Here is an 18957-nt window from a genome sequence, read left to right on the forward strand (position 1 = left end):
AATCCACCTAACCAGCACATCTTTGGACACTAAGGGGCAACTTAGCATGGCCAATCCACCTAACCCGCACATCTTTGGACACTAAAGAGCAACTTAGCATGGCCAATCTGCCTAACCTGCACATCTTTGGACACTAAAGAGCAACTTAGCATGGCCAATCCACCTAACCAGCACATCTTTGGACACTAAGGGGCAACTTAGCATGGCCAATCCACCTAACCAGCACATCTTTGGACACTAAGGAGCAATTTAGCATGGCCAATCCACCTAAACAGCACATCTTTGGACACTAAGGGGCAACTTAGCATGGCCAATCCACCTAACCAGCTCATCTTTGGACACTAAGGGGCAATTTACCATGGCCAATCCGCCTTACCAGCACATCTTTGGACACTAAGGGGCAATTTAGCATGGCCAATCCACCTAACCAGCACATCTTTGGACACTAAGGGGCAACTTAGCATGGCCAATCCACCTAACCCGCACATCTTTGAACACTAAAGAGCAACTTAGCATGGCCAATCTGCCTAACCTGCACATCTTTGGACACTAAGGAGCAACTTAGCATGGCCAATCCACCTAACCAGCACATCTTTGGACACTAAGGGGCAACTTAGCATGGCCAATCCACCTAACCAGCACATCTTTGGACACTAAGGAGCAATTTAGCATGGCCAATCCACCTAAACAGCACATCTTTGGACACTAAGGGGCAACTTAGCATGGCCAATCCACCTAACCAGCTCATCTTTGGACACTAAGGGGCAATTTACCATGGCCAATCCGCCTTACCAGCACATCTTTGGACACTAAGGGGCAATTTAGCATGGCCAATCCATCTAACCAGCACATCTTTGGACACTAAGGGGCAATTTAGCATGGCCAATCCACCTAACCTGTACATCTTTGGGCTTCTTTAATCCCTTTTCTGACTGAAGAAATTGTGGCAAAATCATCCTGAGAGGCGGTGGAAAGTATTCCCTTGTGGGGCCCTCCTCAGCCCAGCCCTCTGGAACAAGATCGGGTAGCAGTGCTGGGATTGCAGTCTGGCCTGACGCAAAGGTTAATCCTGTGCAGTGGCTGTGAATAACCCGGGAGACAGCTGCTACCCTGAGGCAGTCAAGTTCACAGAGCGCAGCACAGCCTCAGAATCTATCAGCTGTCAGGATCTCCTTACCAACTGAAGTGTGGGATCTCGAACTGAGATCCACGTTAAATCCATGGGGTCGAGCCCCCCAAACTATTTCTAAGCTGCCAAATTTATATTCTTCAGGGTGACTGAATGGACACCTGTGCAGCTTATCAGTAGCTAACAGATTGTGGGCCCCAATGATCCTTTGGAATGTTCTACGCCACATTGTTTGAAGTTTATTTATTAGTGTCTCACGTAGCCTTACATTAACAGTGCATGAAGTTACTGTGGAAATCCCCTAGTCACCACACTCTGGCATCTTACCCAGGCCCAATCGCCCCCTATACTCGCAATCCCATTTATTTACCCCGCTCAGGTATTTACCCCGTTAATCCCCCTAACCCACACATGTTTGGACACTAAGGGGCAATTTAGCATGGCCATTCCACCTAACCTGCACATGTTTGGACACTAAGGGGCAATTTAGCATGGCCAATCCACCTAACCTGCATATGTTTGGACACTAAGGGGCAATTTAGCATGGCCATTCCACCTAACCCGCATATCTTCAGACTCCGGGAGGAAACCGGAGCACCCGGAGGAAACCCACGCAGACACGAGGAGAATGTGCAGACTCCACACATTCATCCAAGGCTGTAATCGAACCCGGGTCCCTGACGCTGTGAGGCAGCAGTGGCAACCACTGTGCCAGCGTGCCACCCAAGTGTTGTCTTGCTGCAATTATACAGGGCCTTGGTGAGGCCACACCTGGAATATTGTGTGCAGTTTTGGTCTCCTTATCTGAAGAAGGATGCTCTTGCTATTGAGGGAGCGCAGAGGAGACTTACCAGGCAGATTCCTGGGATAGCGGGACTGATGTATGAAGGGAGATTAAGTCGGCTAGGATTATGCTCACTGATTTTGAAGAGTGAAGAGGGATCTCATAGAAACCTATAAAATTCCAACAGGACTAGACAGGGTAGATGCAAGAAGGATGTTCCCTGTGGTGGGGCGGTCCAGACCCAGGGGTCACAGTCTAAGGATACAGGGTACACCTGTTAGGACTGAGGTGAGGAGAAGTTTCTTCACCCAGAGAGTGGTGAATGTGTGGAACTCACTCCCACAGAAAGCAGTTGAGGCCAAAACGTTGTGGGCGGGATACTTCCTGACAGGCTGCATTTTGTTAAGCTCAGCAGTACACTGCTTGGAGCCTCAGAGTGCCCACTGGATTGTTAGTGCCCACTGGGTTATATCTATATTGGGTGGCACGGTGGTCACCTCCTCCTCTGGTAGCCCGTTCTAGGCACCCACCATTCTCTGTGTGAAAAACCTCCCCCGCACATCTCCCTTAAACTTTCCCCCTCTCACCTTGAACCTGTGCCCCCTTGTAATTGACATTTCCACTTTGGGAAGTGGTTAGCACTGCTGCCTCACAGCGCCCGGGACCCGGGTTCAATTCCCGGCTTGGGTCATTGTCTGTGGGTCAATTCCCGGCTTGGGTCATTGTCTGTGTGGAGTCTGCACTTTCTCCCCATGTCTGCGTGGGTTTCCTACGGGTGCTCCGGTTTCCTCCCACAGTCCAAAAGATGTACTGGTTAGGTGCATTGGCCATGCTAAATTCTCCCTCAATGGACTGGAATAGGCGCCAGAGTGTGGCGACTAGGGAATTTTCACAGTAACTTCATTGCAGTGTTAATGTCAGCCTACTTGTGACACTAATAAATAAACTTTTAAAATCTTGGTTAGGCCACATTTGGCATCCGGTTTCCTCCCACAGTCCAAAGATGTATAGGTTAGGTTGATTGGCTATACTAAAATTGCCCCTTAGTATCAGGGGGATTAGCAGAGTAACTAAGTGGGGTTACGGGGATAGGGCCTGGGTGAGATAGTTGTCGGTGCAGGCTCGATGGGCTGAATGGCCTCCTTCTGCACTGTAGGGATTCTATGATTCTATGATTGCGTGCAGTTCTGGTCGCCACAATACCAGAAGGACGTGGAAGCTTTGGAGAGAGTGCAAAGAAGGTTCCCCAGGATGTTGCCTGGTCTCGAGGGTGTTGGCAATGAGGAGAGGTTGACTAAACTAGAATTGTTTTCACTAGAAAGACGGAGGCTGAGGGGGAGACCTGATAGAGGTCTACAAAATTATGAGGGGCACAGACAGGGTGGATAGTCAGAGGCTTTTTCCCCAGGGTGGAAGTGTCAATTACAAGGGGGACACAGGTTTGGGGTGAGAGGGGGAAAGTTTAAGGGAGATGTGCGGGGGAAGTTTTTCACGCAGAGAGTGGTGGGTGCCTGGAACGCGCTGCCAGAGGAGGTGGTGGAAGCAGGCACATTAGCAACATTTAAGAGGCATCTGGATGGGTACACGAATAGGGAGGGAATAGAGGGATACGGACCGAGTAAGGGCAGAGGTTATTCTTTTGTAGTTTCATTGAGCATCATGCTCGGCACAGGCTTGAAGGGCTGAAAGGCCTGTTCCTGTGCTGTATTTTCTTTGTTCTTTGCTTGTGAAGGCCGCTGGATTGTGATGGACCTTGGCCCCCGGTAATCTAGGAGCCACTGAGCGGCTGTGGCTACCAACTCACCTGGTCTCCAGCGCCAATGTCGTCTTCATGTCTGTCTAGATGAACCCCCTGTGCAATGTCTGGTGACTGCTGCTCCAAGGCAACTAACACGTTGCAGGTCTTGTAGTCAAAGCCTGTACACAGCAAAGCGCAGTCAGAGCCCAGTACCGCAGACACACACTAAACAGTGAGGACAACGCAGCGAAGACAACAGTATTTGCAAAGTTACAGGAGGAAATGTCGGCTTTCCCACTCACTGGTCCAGTGACCAGAACTGTGCGCAGTGTCTAATGTTCCAGCAAACTATCGCAATGGAAACATCACCAATGGCTAAACTGCTGATGCCTTTTTGAGAATGATTCTATCTATGCCAATCTTAGAATGTTTATCAGCTGGAAATACAAATGAACAGACAAGGCTTTAACAAGTTCTTGTGAAATTCCAAAATTTTAACCATTGAAATTAAACCAACACCTCTTTTCTTGAACGGACAGAATAATGGGCACATATTCCATTCCAATGTAGCACAAATGTCAGATTATTTGGCACAGATTATTAAACCAGAAAGATTTTGGGAGTTATGTACCATTTGTATACTGGTGTCAGTGAATGAAAACAGTGGGTTAATTTTCTTTTGTGGGACATGGGTGTCGCTGGCTAGGCCAGCATTTATTGCCCATCCCTGGTTGCCCGAGGGCAGTTGAGAGTCAACCACATTGCTGTGGCTCTGGAGCCACATGTAGGCCAGACCGGGTAAGGACAGCAGATTTCCTTCCCTCAAGGACATTAGTGAACCAGATGGGTTTTTCCGATAATAGTTTTCATGGTCATCTGTCGATTCTTAATGAGAAACATAGAAAAACTACAGCACAAAACAGGCCCTTCGGCCCCGCAAGTTGTGCCGAACATATCCCTACCTTCTAGGCCTACCTATAACCCTGTATCCTAATAGAAATGTCATAATAGAAATTGCAGATATTTTTTATTGAATTCAAATTCCACCATCTGCTGTGGGGGGATTCGAACCCGGGTCCCCAGAACATTAACTGAGTTTCTGGATTAATAATCCAGTGATAATACCACTCGGCCACCGCCTTCCCTTTATTGCCCATCCCTAGTTCCCCTTGTCGGACAGTTGAGAGTCAACTACATTGCTGTGGGTCTGGAGTCACATGTAAGCCAGGCCAAGTAAGGATGACAGGTTTCTTTCCCTAGAGGATATTAGTGAACCAGATGGGTTTTAACAACAATTGACAATTAGTTTCATGGTCATCATTAAATTTTTAATTCCAGATTTTTATTGAATTCTACTTTTACCATCTGCCGTGGTGGGATTCGAAATCAGGTCCCCAGAGCATTACCCTGGGTCTCTGGATTACTAATACAGTGACAATACCATGATGAGTTTCTAGATGAAATAGCCTAGCGATGATACCTTTAGGACCTCCCCCGAACGTTGATGTGAGCAGGCTGTTGCAGGTTGTTGGGGGAAGTGATGTGATTGGGGTGAGCGTTTCCGCTGGCAACAGTGAGCGCTGGGATGGGCTGAGGTTCTGCGGTATGGAAGGGTGAGTTTCACAGTTGCATTATTGAAGTGGAACACTAACTCTGTGTCAGTGAGCTATGCAGACTCGAAGCTGTGTGATGACTTACTGGATCTCAACTGAGATGCCGCATTTGGTCAAAGTACCATCTGCAGATGTTAATCCCACCCAAGCACCATCAGCAAGATGGATGGAAAGTGCACTGAGTCAACACAAGGGCACACAGGCTATGGTACCTCACAAGGTTGGGCATCACAGTCTAGACTTGCTACAAAAGGTTGTGAACATAACCCAGTCCATCACGCAAACCAGCCTCCCATCCATTGACTCTGTCTACACTTCTCGCTGCCTCGGATAGGTAGCCAGCATAATTAAGGACCCCACGCATCCCAGACATTCTCTCTTCCACCTTCTTCCGTCGGGAAAAAGATACAAAAGTCTGAGGTCATGTACCGACCGACTCAAGAACAGCTTCTTCCCTGCTGCCATCAGACTTTTGAATGGACCTACCTCGCATTAAGTTGATCTTTCTTTACACCCTAGCTATGACTGTAACACTACATTCTGCACTCTCTCCTTTCCTTCTCTATGAACAGTATGCTTTGTATAGCGCACAAGAAACAATACCTTTCACTGTATGCTAACACATGTGACAATAATAAATCAAATCAAATCAAATCATTGTGAAGAATGATAACTTGCATGAGGTACTCAGGGATTCAAACTGCCCAGGTGACTATCCTTGCTCGAGTCTGTATCATCAGTAAGGGTAAACTGAAGTTCCCTTGAGGTAATCTCCAATGGGTTTAATTACAGAATAAATTCAGTGTGAAATTCTTTTGAAAAAATATGGCGCAGTGAGTCATGGGAATTGCAACAAAACTTTTAAATTAAGCTTCCGCCTTGGGACTGTTCAAGGTGTTGGTCTTTGAATCGAAATAAAGTTGACCTTGGGTGACCTTTCTGTTTTTTTATTCATTCATGGGACATGAGTGTTGCTGGCTGGCCAGCATTTATTGCCCATCCCTAGAGAAGGTGGTGGTGAGCTGCCATCTTGAATCGCTGCAGTCCACGTGCTGTGGGTTGACCCACAATGCCGTTAGGGAGGGAATTCCAGGATTTTGACCCAGCGACAGTGAAGGAACGGCGATATATTTCCAAGTCAGGATGGTGAGTGGCTTGGAGGGGAACTTGCAGGTGGTGGTGTTCCCATGTATCTGCTGCCCTTGTCCTTCTAGATGGAAGTGGTGGTGGGTTTGGAAGGTGCTGTCTAAGGATCTTTGGTGAATTGCTGCAGTGCATCTTGTAGATAGTACACACTGCTGCTACTGAGCGTCGGTGGTGGAGGGAGTGGTTGTTTGTGGATGGGGTCCCAATCAAGCGGGGCTGCTTTGTCCTGGATGGTGTTGAGCTTCTTGAGTGTTGTTGGAGCTGCACCCATCCAGGCAAGTGGGGAGTATTCCATCACACTCCTGACTTGTGCCTTGTAGATGGTGGACAGGCCCTGGGGAGTCAGGAGGTGAGTTACTTGCTGTAGTATTCCTAGCCTCTGACCTGCTCTTGTAGCCACTGTGTTTCACTGACCTTTTGCGGAATTATCGTATCCAATGTACTGGATTGTGTCCCTCACCACCTTCTGGTAATCAACGACCGCTCGAGAAGTTATTTCCCCACATAACAGCACCATCCCTGTTTTACACACGGTCTCTGTGGGTCACAGGAGGCAAACATCAGGTAGAATAGGGTTACATACAGGGTAAAGGTTATATATGAAGCCATAGTACAGCACAGGAATAGGCCCTTCGGCCCACAATGTTGTGCCAAACTTGATGCCAAATTAAACTAATCCCTTCAGCCTGTCCGTGGTCCATATCCCTCTATTCCTAGTATATTCATGTGCTTATCTAAAAGCCCCTGAAACACCCCTATTGTATCTGCCTCCACCGTCATCCCTGGCAGCGCCTTCCAGACACCCACCACTCTCTGTATAAAAAACTTTCCTCTCACATCTCCTTTGAACTTTCCCCTCTCACCATAAGTGCATGGTTATCATAGAAAATCATAGAAACCCTACAGTACAGAAAGAGGCCATTCGGCCCATCGAGTCTGCACCGACCACAATCCCACCCAGACCCTACCCCTGTTATATACAGTGTGAAGCTTATATATGGAGTTATATATAGTTATATACAATTTGAAGCTTATATATGGAGTTATATATGATTACGCACAGCGTGAAGCTCCCAAACTCCCAAAGTATGCTCCAAAACCTCTTGCTGCTTCGACCCATTGCCCAGAGCTCTCCGAGAACACTCAGTATTCTGCTCTGTCAGAGAGAGATGACCCAAATATAAGTGTGGAATTATGAGTTGTTTATGCTTGGTTCTCCGGGACTGGGCTAAGTTTGCCCAACTCATTGTGGAAAGCCTTGAGTTGGTAGAGAGAGGCAACTTGACACTTAAAAAGTCTTTCAATTGGCTGTAAGACCATAAGAAACAGGAACCGGAGTAGGCCATTCAGCCTTTCAAGCCTGCTCTGCCATTGGATAAGAATCATGGCTGATCACTAAGTCCACTTTCCTGTAACCCATTTCCCGACTGATTAATAACCTAACCATCTCAGGAGCCGGCCTCCACACCTTTCTGAGGTTCAGAATTCCAAACATTCACCACTCTCTGAGAGAAGAAATTAGAATCATTGAATCCATGAGTGGAAACATCCTCCCAGCAGCGGCCCTGTCTAACCCCCGGAGAATCTTCCATGTTTCAGTCATGCCCACCTCTCAGTCTTGGGGCATTCTGATCTTGTGCAAGGTGCCCATTTCGATGCCAGTGCAGGTTGGGCTGAAACATCAGACACACCAGAGGGCAGGATGTGGTTTGATGATCCGATGCCCAGTGCACGCACCCACACCCACACCCACACCCACACCTGCACCCACACCCACACCCGCACCCGCACCCGCACCCGCACCCACACCCACACCCACACCCGCACCCGCACCCCCACCCACACCCACACCCACACCCACACCCAGACCCAGACCCACACCTGCAGCATCTTCCTTTTATACAGAATGGCACAATGCTCAAAAAAAGAGGAAACTCTTTCCGAATCAAGTTGACGCCCAGTCACATTCAGGCACAGCGAGCAACTGATATTGAATCATAGAATCCCCACAGTGTAGTAAGAGGCCATTCAGACCATCAAGCCTGTACTGCCAATAACCCCACCCAGGCCCTATCCCCATAACCCCACGTATTTACCCAGCTAGTCCTCCTGACACTAAGGGGCAATTTACCACGGCCAATCCACCTAACCCACACACCTTTGGACACTAAGGGACAATTTAGCATGGCCAATCCACCTAACCTGCACATCTTTGGACACTAAGGGGCAATTTAGCATGGCCAATCCACCTAACCTGCGCATGTTTGTACACTAAGGGGCAATTTAGCATGGCCAATCCGCTTAACCTGCACATCTTTGGACACTAAGGGGCAATTTAGCATGGCCAATCCACCTAACCTGCACATCTTTGGACACGAAGGGGCAATTTAGCATGGCCAATCCACCTAACCTGTACATCTTGGGACACTAAGGAGCAATTTAGCATGGCCAATCCACCTAACCTGTACATCTTGGGACACTAAGTAGCAATTTAGCACGGCCAATCCCCTAACCTGAACATCTTATTGCGCAAGTAATTTTTCAAAAGAAACAAATAAGCTCATTTTTAAAAATTTTAAATCTGCTCAGACCCCCACTTGGCCTCAGTCATAAGAATAGAAGGGTGGGTCATGTGAGAATACGTCCATCCAATGAAATCATGGCCGTTCTATCTTAGCTCCACCTTCCTGTTCTATCCCCATTTCCCTTTGAATCCATTCGTGTGGAAAAATCTCCCTCTCTCAGTCATCTCCTCCAACCTTTAGGATGGCACAGTGGTTAGCACTGCTGCCTCACGGCACCTGGGACTTGGGTTCGATTCTGGCCTTGGATCACTGCCTGCGTGGAGTCTGCACATTCTCCCTGTGTCTGCGTGGGTTTCCTCCGGTTTCCTCCCACAGTCCAAAATTGTGCGGGTTAAGTGAATTGGCCATGCTAAAGTGACCCTAGCGTCAGGGGGATTAGCAGGGTAAATACTTGGGGATAGGGTCTGGGTGGGATTGTGGTCGGTGCAGACTTGATGGGCTGAATGGCCTCCTTCTGCACTATAGGAATTCTATGATTCTATGAACCCTCAAAGATGTTAGTGGCCCCTCTCATCCCGGCCGCTTCTTTATCCTGGATTTTAATTATTTCACCAATGGTCGCCTTGCCTTCAGTTGCTTGCAGACTCCAGGTTCTGGAATTGTGCCCGCTCTCTGCCTCTCTCCGTCACATCCTTCTCTGAGACACTCTAGTCTTTTGGTGTCATATGTTGTGGGAAGCTTTCAATGTTGTTCTCTAAGTGTTCTCTCTGGTGGGATACAAGCCAGCCCGCTAGCTGTCCTGCCAGGTTTTCCCGCTGTATTTTTAGAAACTCCAAGAGAGGGAAAAAAAGGAAGAGCTGGGTCCCATGGCATCGTGCTGTTGGGCTGGGCTCTGAATAAAGCACTGCAACCTCGGGAAACCTGCAAAATAAATTGAAAAGCAACCCCCCACCCCCTTCATGCAAACACTATAGTTAAGAAAGTCCAGCAACGCCTCAATTTTCACAGAAGACTAAGGAAATTTGGCATGTCAGCTACAACTCTCACCACCTTTTACATAGAAAGTATCCTTTCCGGATGTATCACAGCTTGGTATGGCTCCTGCTCTGCCCAAGACCGCAAGAAACTACAAGGGGTTGTGAATGTAGCCCAGTCCATCACTCAAACCAGCCTCCCATCCATTGACTCTGTCTACACTTCCCTCTGCCTTGGAAAAGCAGCCAGCATAATCAAGGACCCCACACACCCCGGACATTTTCTATTCCACCTTCTTCCATCGGGAAAAAGATACAAAAGTCTGAGGACACGTACCAACCGACTCCAAGAACAGCTTCTTCCCTGCTGACGTCAGACTTTTGAATGAAACCAATAGAGAAAATGCTGGAAAATCTCAGCAGCCCCTTTGTCAAAGCTTTGACAAAGGATCATCTGGACTCAAAACGTCTTTTCTCTCCTTACAGATGCTGCCAGACCTGCTGAGATTTTCCAGCATTTTCTCTTTTGGTTTCAGATTCCAGCATCCGCTGTAATTTGCTTTTATCCAGACTTTTGAATGGACCTACCTTGCATTAAGTTGATCTTTCCCCTCCAGCTATGACTGTAACACTACATTCTACACCCTCTCCTTTCCTTCTCTATGAACGGTATGCTTTGTCTATATAGCGTGCAAAAAGCAATACTTTTCACTGTATTCTAATACATGGGACAATAATAAATCAAATCAGATCAAATCAAATTCAAATCAAATGAGTTCCGCCTCCTCATTGTTCTCTAAGTAAAGCTTTTTCTCCAGAGTTCCTGTGTAGATTTATTGGTGACGATCTTACATTTACAGACCTAACATTTAGGTTCCCACAAAAGTGGTACATCTTTTCTCTGTTGACCCTAACAAAACCCTTCATGATTTGAAAGACCTCTGGCAGGTCACGCTCTGCCCTCCCAAACCCATCCCACCCCTCCCCACCCCTCAGCGTCACCTTCCCTTGAGAGTCTGAGTGGGACTCTAATACCATCTCTCCAATTTGGTATTGATCCCAAATCCTTCCTGGGTCAAACAGTCAAATGTCTGCCAATGTGGCGCCGTGCTAGCCGGGTAATAAGATAATTCACTCACCACATGCAACCTTGGCATTCGGGTCCTGCTTGAGGTGGGCATCCAGCACAGCGTCGCTGATCTGGTCACAGATTTTATCTGGGGGGGTGGCAAGAGGATGGCATTAACATCAGCAACAACCTGAATTTGTCTAAGTGGCTTCAACAATGGAATATTCTCAGGGTATGAAACACAGAGGGACACTGAGGCAGGGAGAGGGAGACTTGGGAGAGCTGACAAGGTAGCCCGCGATAGGAGATTTAAAAAAATCTTTATTCTTTCATGGGATGTGGGCATCACGGGCAAGGCCAACATTTGTTGCCCATCCCTCATTGCCCCTTGTGAACTGAGAGGCTCACTCAGCCATTTCAGAGGGCAGTTAAGAGTCAACTGTGGTTGGCATTGTTGTGGCTCTGGAGTCCCACGGAGGCCAGACCGGGTAAGGACAGCAGATTTCCTTCCCTAAAGGGCCATTAGTGAACCAGATGGGTTTTTACGGCAATCGACAATGGTTTCATCGTCACCATGAGAGTTTTAATTCCAGATTTCTGTTTTATTGAATTGAAATGTGGGGAGGGAGCGGCGCAGTGGTATTGTCACTGGGCTAGGAACCCAGAGGTCCAGGGTAATGATCTGGGGGCTTGGCTTCAAATATCGAAATTTGAATTCAGTAGAAACCTGGAATTAAAAGTCGACAGCGGACCAGGAATTCGCCTGAATGAGTTAACTAATGCAGCGCGGATGGAAAGTTACACTCTTCACCACTCGAAGCATTGGGACAGCTGGAATTTCCTGGGGTTCAACTGTGGGAAACTGTTGCAATGACATAACTCCCCGTGTTCAGTGACATAACTCCCCGTGTTCAGTGACATAACTCCCCGTGTTCAGTGACATAACTCCCCGTGTTCAGTGACATAACTCCCCGTGTTCAGTGACATAACTCCCCGTGTTCAATGACATAATTCCCCGTGTTCAATGACATAACTCTTCATGTTGCAATGATATAAGTCCCCGTGTTGCAATGACATCACTCCCCATGTTCAATGATATAACTTGCCGTGTTCAGTGACATAACTCCCCGTGTTCAGTGACGTAACTCCCCGTGTTCAGTGACATAACTCCCCGTGTTCAGTGACATAACTCCCCGTGTTGCAATGACATAACTCCCTGTGTTCATGACATAACTCCCCATGTTGCAATGATATAACTCCCCTTGTTGGCAATGAGATACCTCCCCCTTTTCAATAACATAACTCCCCCTGTTCAATGACATAACCCCCCTTGTTGGCAATGAGATATATCCCCTTGTTGCAATGACGTAACTCCCCCGTTGCAATGGCATAACACCCTCTGTTGCGATAACATAGCTCCCTCTGTGTGGAGTTTGCACGTTCTCCCCGTGTCTGCTTGGGCTTCTTCCGGGTGCTCCGGTTTCCTCCCACAGTCTGAAAGACACGCGGGTTAGGTGCATTGGCCGTGCTAAATTCTCCCTCAGTGTACCTGAACAGACGCCGGAGTGTGGCGGCTAGGGGATTTTCACAGTAACTTCATTGCAGTGTTAATGTAAGGCTACTTGCGACATTAATAATAAATAAACCTATGGTGACACTAGGATCCATAGCTAGTACAGGGCACAGCTTTCCCCATTGTGAAACCCTGCACAACCTTCGAACGTCATCCAATGCCCGGTGGCACCATTGGCAGCTGGCATGTAGAAAGTAACCCCACTCGTAGAAAGTTGCTGAATCTCACCGAGGAATTCTTGGAACAGCAGAACGCCCCTATTAATAGAGGCCAGCATTCCCAGATGGGATCCTATTTCAGAATTCCACACAGCCAGAAAGCAAGACACTTTCAAGACACATTTACAGCAACAACAGAAAAAAACCCCGAATAAACCATGTTACAGGGTCGGTGAGGGGGGCAGCGACTGAGATTTCACTCCAGTTTGGAGACAGACTCCCAGCGAACTGCACAGGGCAGCACGGTGGCACAGTGGTTAGCAGTGCTGCCTCACAGCGCAAGGGATCCGGGTTCGATTCCCGGCTTGGGTCACTGCCTGTGTAGAACAATATACAATACAGCACAGGAACAGGCCCTTCGGCCCTCCAAGCCCGTGTAGTTTTCACGTTCTCCCCGTGTCTGCGTGGGTTTCCTCTGGGTGCTCCGGTTTCCTCCTCCAGTCCAAAGATGTGCAGGGTTAGGCGGATTGGCCATGCTAAATTGCCCCTTAGTGTCAGGGGGACTTGCTAGGGTAAATGCATGGAGTTATGTGGATAGGGCCTGGGTGGGATTGTGGTCGGTGCAGACTCGATGGGCCGAATGGCCTCCTTCTGCACTGTAGGGATTCTATGATTCCATGAACGTGAACTCCCTCTCGACTGTCTGTTATACATTTATACTGTGTGTAATACCCCAGCACTGTGAGTGAGTTGTGTGGTGTGTACCCCCAAGTATCAGGGCCAATGCCCACATACCCGGTTCCTGCTGTGCATCTGGAAGGGGGTTAACCCCCTAGCAGCTGTTTACAGACAGGAGGCCGGTCAAAATCTCTCCCAGCCTCTTCTGAAATAATCCGAGTGAATTGGGCCAGTTTTAGATTCCGCGCTCCCCCATACATTTGTACGGTTGCTCCTTTTGTGAAAGGGTTAATGATCACACAAGTTTAAAAATCACGCAAGCTGCGAGCTGTATCTCAGTCACAAAGGGAAAGTTATGTGAAAACCACAGGTCTTGATTAAAGCAGACCCAGATAAGAGTCAAGGACTCTGTGCAGCTGCAGCTCCCGCTTGCCATTGGAACAAGAAACAATGGAAAGAGAGGTTGATGTATCATTGGTTAGAGATATAACCATCATTGCTTGATGATATAACAAGTACAACTTTTAATTGGACACTATACCCTTATGTATGCATGATGCAACCTTAATCAATAACTGTGAGTGGATAGAGATAACTCCTATACTTTGATTGGTATATGTTAATTATTGTCAATTGAATTTGAAACTATAATTGCTTGTGTATGTCTGAATTTGGCACACTGGCTGGTATAAAGATTTGGTCTGAGTCCTGCAGCTACCGCAAAAAGTCATCTTAAACCACTCTGTGACTTTGTCTGGCTACTTGACGGGGACGATAGTTTTAACTGCAACAGGAAAAACATGGCGACAGCCCCGTAAAAAGCCGGATGAAGATTGATAGGGCCCCCTCCCCTCTCAACACCATCCCCCTGCGAGTTCCCCACCCGAGGCTGTTCTCTAAGATGAGGGGTGGGCGTCTGATGGTTCTCGGACCCCTGTTACACTGGCGTTAGAGTGGAATCCTCACTGGAGAGCCTTCCAGGAGCATGCTAGGCTGCATAGACCAGGGTATGGTGTGGATCTGAAAGGATCCTTTCACTGGAGTCCACCACCCGCCATTGTTTACCTCATGTGCACACTCTTCCTCACTCCTTTCCTGCAGGGAGCACGTTCCTTCCTGCTCCGAACAGTGTATTCGGTTCCAGGCACCGCACCTCAGTAAAGCAAAGAGTAACCTTGGATGGAGTGAAGTGGAGAACCCCAGTGTGACAAAAGGGTTGAATAATGAGAGCAGCTTGCATAGATTAGGGCGGCACGGTGGCGCAGTGGTCATCACTGCTGCCTCACAGTGCCAGTGACCAGGCTTGGGTCACCGTCTGTGTGGAGTTCGCACGTTCTCCCCGTGTCTGCGTGGGTTTCCTCCGGGTGCTCCGGTTTCCTCCCACACTCCAAAGATATGCGGGTTAGGTGGATTGGCCAGGCTAAATTGCCCCTTAGTGTCAGGGGATTAACAGGATAAATAAGTGGGGTTATGGGGATAGGGCCTGGGTGGGATTGTGGTCGGGTGCAGACTCGATGGGCCGAATGGCCTCCTTCTGAACTGTAGGGTTTCTATGATCCATGAGATTAGGCTTGTGTATTGCAAAGGAGATGGGTACATACTTGAGTGCCTCCTTCTGTGCTGTCCTAGGCTATAAACCGATAGGCTGAATGGCCTCCTTCTGCACTGTAGGGATTCTATGATTCCATGATTCCTAGGGCAAATAGAGATGCCCAAGGATGCTAACCTTGCCAGTGACCTCACTGCCTGAGATGTAATCTCAGATGTTTGGGGAGCTAAGTTCCTCCACTGTCTGTTGGAGTCTGTTGACTGCGAAAGAGCTGGATAAGGTGTTGATGGTAGTCAAAGGTTACTATATGTGATGATGCACTTAAAGTTTAAAAGTTTATTTATTAGTGTCACAAGTAGGCCTACATTAACACTGCAATGAAGTTACTGTGAAAATCCCCTAGTCGCCACACTCCTGTTCGGGATTCCCCCGCCCACTCAGCCTGGGAGATCAAGTTTAACTTCTCCTGCATCCAGCTGGATAATGTCACCACCCTATGGAGGCTGCTGGGAGTGTTACTGGGGAGTTTGGGATTGGCAGGAGATGGGGGTCGGGGGTAGGTTCTCGGCCATTGGGGGAATCGCAGCCATCTGGGGCGTTTGGACAATTGGAGGAGGTTTCGGCAATCAGTGGGGTATCTCAGCGATCGGAGGGGCTCTCAGTAATTAGAAGGCCTCACATGTTCCTCTTCACCTTCGCACTTGTGGCCTCCTGAATCTTAGAACTTCTCACACAGCCACTGTGGTTTTGAATGTCACATGCTCAGTGGGATACGTGCTTAAGCCTCCAGGAATGTTTCCAACCGGAATTGGCATGGAGTCTCCGCAATGCTGTTGGGACCGCTTGCCTGCGGATGATGGGCTGGAGGTTCGCCTGTTCATTCAGGCGAGAACAATGCGATGTGAGGAAGTGTTCTCTTCAAACATCCTGAGATATTCACCCCTCAACCTACACCCTCAACATGGGCTAATTACTTCAATCACTTGATCCACAGCTTGTCAACTCCCTGCATTGTATGAACTGATAGTCACATTTTCTTACGCTGTCCATTAAACTGATTAAACACAGTCTGCTAAGGAATTCTTGCCTTCATTAGCCGGGGAACAGCATATATGAGCAGGGAGGTCTTGGTACAACTTTATAAAATATTTTTACAGCTCTGGTCACCCTATTATAGAAAGGAAATTATTAAACTAGAAAGAGTGCAGAAAAGATTTACTAAGATGCTACTGGGACTTGATGGTTTGAGTTATCAGGAGAGGCTGGATAGACTGGGACTTCTTTCTCTGGAGCGTAGGAGACTTAGAGGTGATCTAGTAGAGGTCTATAAAATAATGAGGGGCATAGATCAGCTAGATAGTCAATATCTTTTCCCAAAGGTAGGGGAGTCTAAAACTAGGGGGCATAGGTTTAAGGTGAGAGGGGAGAGATACAAAAGGGTCCAGAGGGGCAATTCTTTCACATAGAGGGTGGCGAGTGTCTGGAACGAGTTGCCAGAGGTAGTAGTAGAGGCGGGTACAATTTTGTCTTTTTAAAAGCATTTAGACAGTTACATGGGTAAGATGGGTATAGAGGGACATGGGCCAACTAGTTTCGTGGTAACAAAAATCGGGACTAGTTTAGTGGTTAAAAACTGGGTGGCATGAACAACTTGGGTTGAAGGGCCTGTTTCCATGCTGTAAACCTCTATGACCCTATGACTCATTGGTTAGCCCACAGATGGAGCACTGTGTGCAGTCCCAGTCATCACATTATGGGAAGGATGTGATTGCACTGGAGAGGGTGCAGAGGAGGTTCACCAGGATGCTGCCTGGGATGGGAAGTTTCAGCCATGAGGAGAGACTGGAAAGGCTGGGTTTGTTTTCCCTGCAGCAGCGGAAGCTGACGGGGGATCTGATCGAGGTGTACAAAATTACGAGAGGCATAGACAGGGTAGATCGTAAGAATCTTTTCCCCGTGGCACAGGTGTCTAAGACCAGAGGGCAGAGGTTTAAGGTGAAGAATGAATGGTTTTGAGGGGACCTGAGGAAAGTTTCTTTCACCCAGAGAGTGGTGGGAATGTGGAATGTTCTGCCTGAGAGGCTGGTGGAGACAGTACTCCCACAGCGTTTAAGAAGCATTTGGAAGAACATTTTACTCATCAAGACATGGTAGGCTATGGAGAAAGTGCTGGTAAATGGGATTAGTATAGATTGGTATTTGATGGTCACCATAGACATGATGGGCCGAAGGGCCTGTTTCTGCTCTGTATGGCAGCAACTCTAATTGTTTGAATACTGTTCCTGAGAAGAGGCATATCAGACTCGAAACGTTAGCTCTGTTTCTCTCTCCACAGACACTGCCAGACCTGCTGAGTTTATCCCGCATTTTCTGTTTGGATGGGAGGAATTTTCCCGTCCCACCGGCCACGGGAATCGTAGCGGACGGGATAGGAGCATGCAAAGATCCGTTGACCTCAGGCAGGATGTTCCGGGTCTTGTGGCGAGCGCGGATGGACAATCCCATCCATTGTGTTTGAATACTCCATCAGCAATGCCCCTCCCTCCCCCCACCACCCCCCCCCCCCCCCCTCCGCCCCCCCCTCCCCCCCCCACATCCCCTTCTTCAATATTTGGAGCAAAAATACCATTGCCTGTGGGTGAGGTTTTCCAGCCCTTTCCACCGCCATCGTCTTCCAGCCCCGCCGAAATCGAGCCTCATCGCGGATTCCCTGGCAGTGGGATGGGCTAGCCATGCCAATCTTTGGTGGGACCAGAAGATCCCACCAGTGGCCAATAGGGAGTTGCCTCTGCGCAGGGAAACCTGCCATGTTTTGGGGTGGGGGGAAGGGGAAGGAGGGTCTGGAAAATTAATTCTGGGCCAGGTTTGCACAGCTGTCCAGTAATGGTATTATGATTTTCACCAGAGATTTGCAGGTTCAAGTCCCAGGGCTTCAACACAAAAGGACACCCGGGGACTCTGACCGTGCCGTTCCCGAGTGCTTTTATCCCACAACCAACCCTCACAAAACAAAAGCGCCGATGATTTGGTCGTTGTTGTTTAGTGGGATCTTGCTGTGCACAAATCGGCCGCCACCTTTGCCACCTGGCGACGGAGGGTGCTCTTCGAACGGCCTTGGGACGTCCCGAAGTCACGGAGGGCGCGACAGAAAGGCAAATCTTTGCTCTCCCCCTGACTTACCCGGATGCCCCTCGCCCACCGACTCGGAAGTGAACATGAAGGTCCCTTCGTCATAGGCGGTGTTGCCGCGGACACCGTTCACCGGACGACTCATAGTCAGGATTGGGAGAGCGTAGCGGGTGTTCCGAGTTCAGCGGGGTTCCCTGTTAACTTGTTCCTTCGATCGGGAGGTGCCGGCGGGGGCAGGGGGGAAGGGGTGACGGGGACAGGGAACTGGCAGGAGAGTCCCTGGTGCCCTGAGACCAGTATTATAGCAGGATGGACTCCCGGGTATCCTATATAAGGCTGAGAGAACGCTAGTAAGGTCATGTGGGATTCTAAGTGAGCGGGGAGGTAATGTCGAGGGAGGGGGCGGTGCAGAGGCAAATTTACTACACACCTGGGCAGTCTATTACTGTAGCCCACACAGGTGGCACATGTCTGTGCCCTACCCAACACCACTTAATTGGCAGTGCGTGTTTCTTAATTATTGCTAATTGTTTGCGATACCTTGGCCTGGACCTCCCCCCCTCACTATTTTGCTTTTGGAATGTCCGGTCGGAGAATTGAATCTGATTGATGGACGCAGAGGGGAGTGTCCAGCCATGGGGGTGGGGGGGGGGGGGTGGTAGCTTTTTTTTTGGACACAGACTTGGCAAGATGATGCAATGGGCAAATAGTGATTGCGCAAAGCTTGTTTGGACTGCACTAGCACTTTTCCACACGGTGGTTCTTTAGAAGCTTTTCCGTCTTGTAGTCACAGGAGGGTCGGAGAAAGTTGCCCTAGTTTGCTTTGTCGGGACTTTCCTTTGAGGTCGGTGACCTCCTCCGAATTTCACTGTACACCTGTCACACCCTTTAA

The 18957-nt window shown here is 48.7% G+C and overlaps 1 protein-coding gene across 1 annotated transcript in view; it reads right to left on the reverse strand.

The window, feature by feature from the left end:
- The window catches only part of LOC144480337 (S-adenosylmethionine synthase-like), a 40848-nt gene extending 22469 nt beyond the window's left edge, over positions 1-18379 (reverse strand). Inside the window, exons 1-4 of the mRNA XM_078199709.1 lie at positions 18117-18379; positions 11049-11126; positions 6825-6947; positions 3718-3830 (exon numbers count right to left, since the gene is read on the reverse strand). Coding sequence (XP_078055835.1) covers positions 3718-3830; positions 6825-6947; positions 11049-11126; positions 18117-18210 — 408 coding nt within the window. The 5' untranslated portion in view covers positions 18211-18379. The remainder of the gene's footprint in view (positions 1-3717; positions 3831-6824; positions 6948-11048; positions 11127-18116) is intronic.
- Positions 18380-18957: the final 578 nt, after the last annotated feature.

Source organism: Mustelus asterias, chromosome 28 (genome assembly GCF_964213995.1).
Source record: "Mustelus asterias chromosome 28, sMusAst1.hap1.1, whole genome shotgun sequence".
In the NCBI taxonomy this organism is placed as follows: domain Eukaryota; kingdom Metazoa; phylum Chordata; class Chondrichthyes; order Carcharhiniformes; family Triakidae; genus Mustelus; species Mustelus asterias.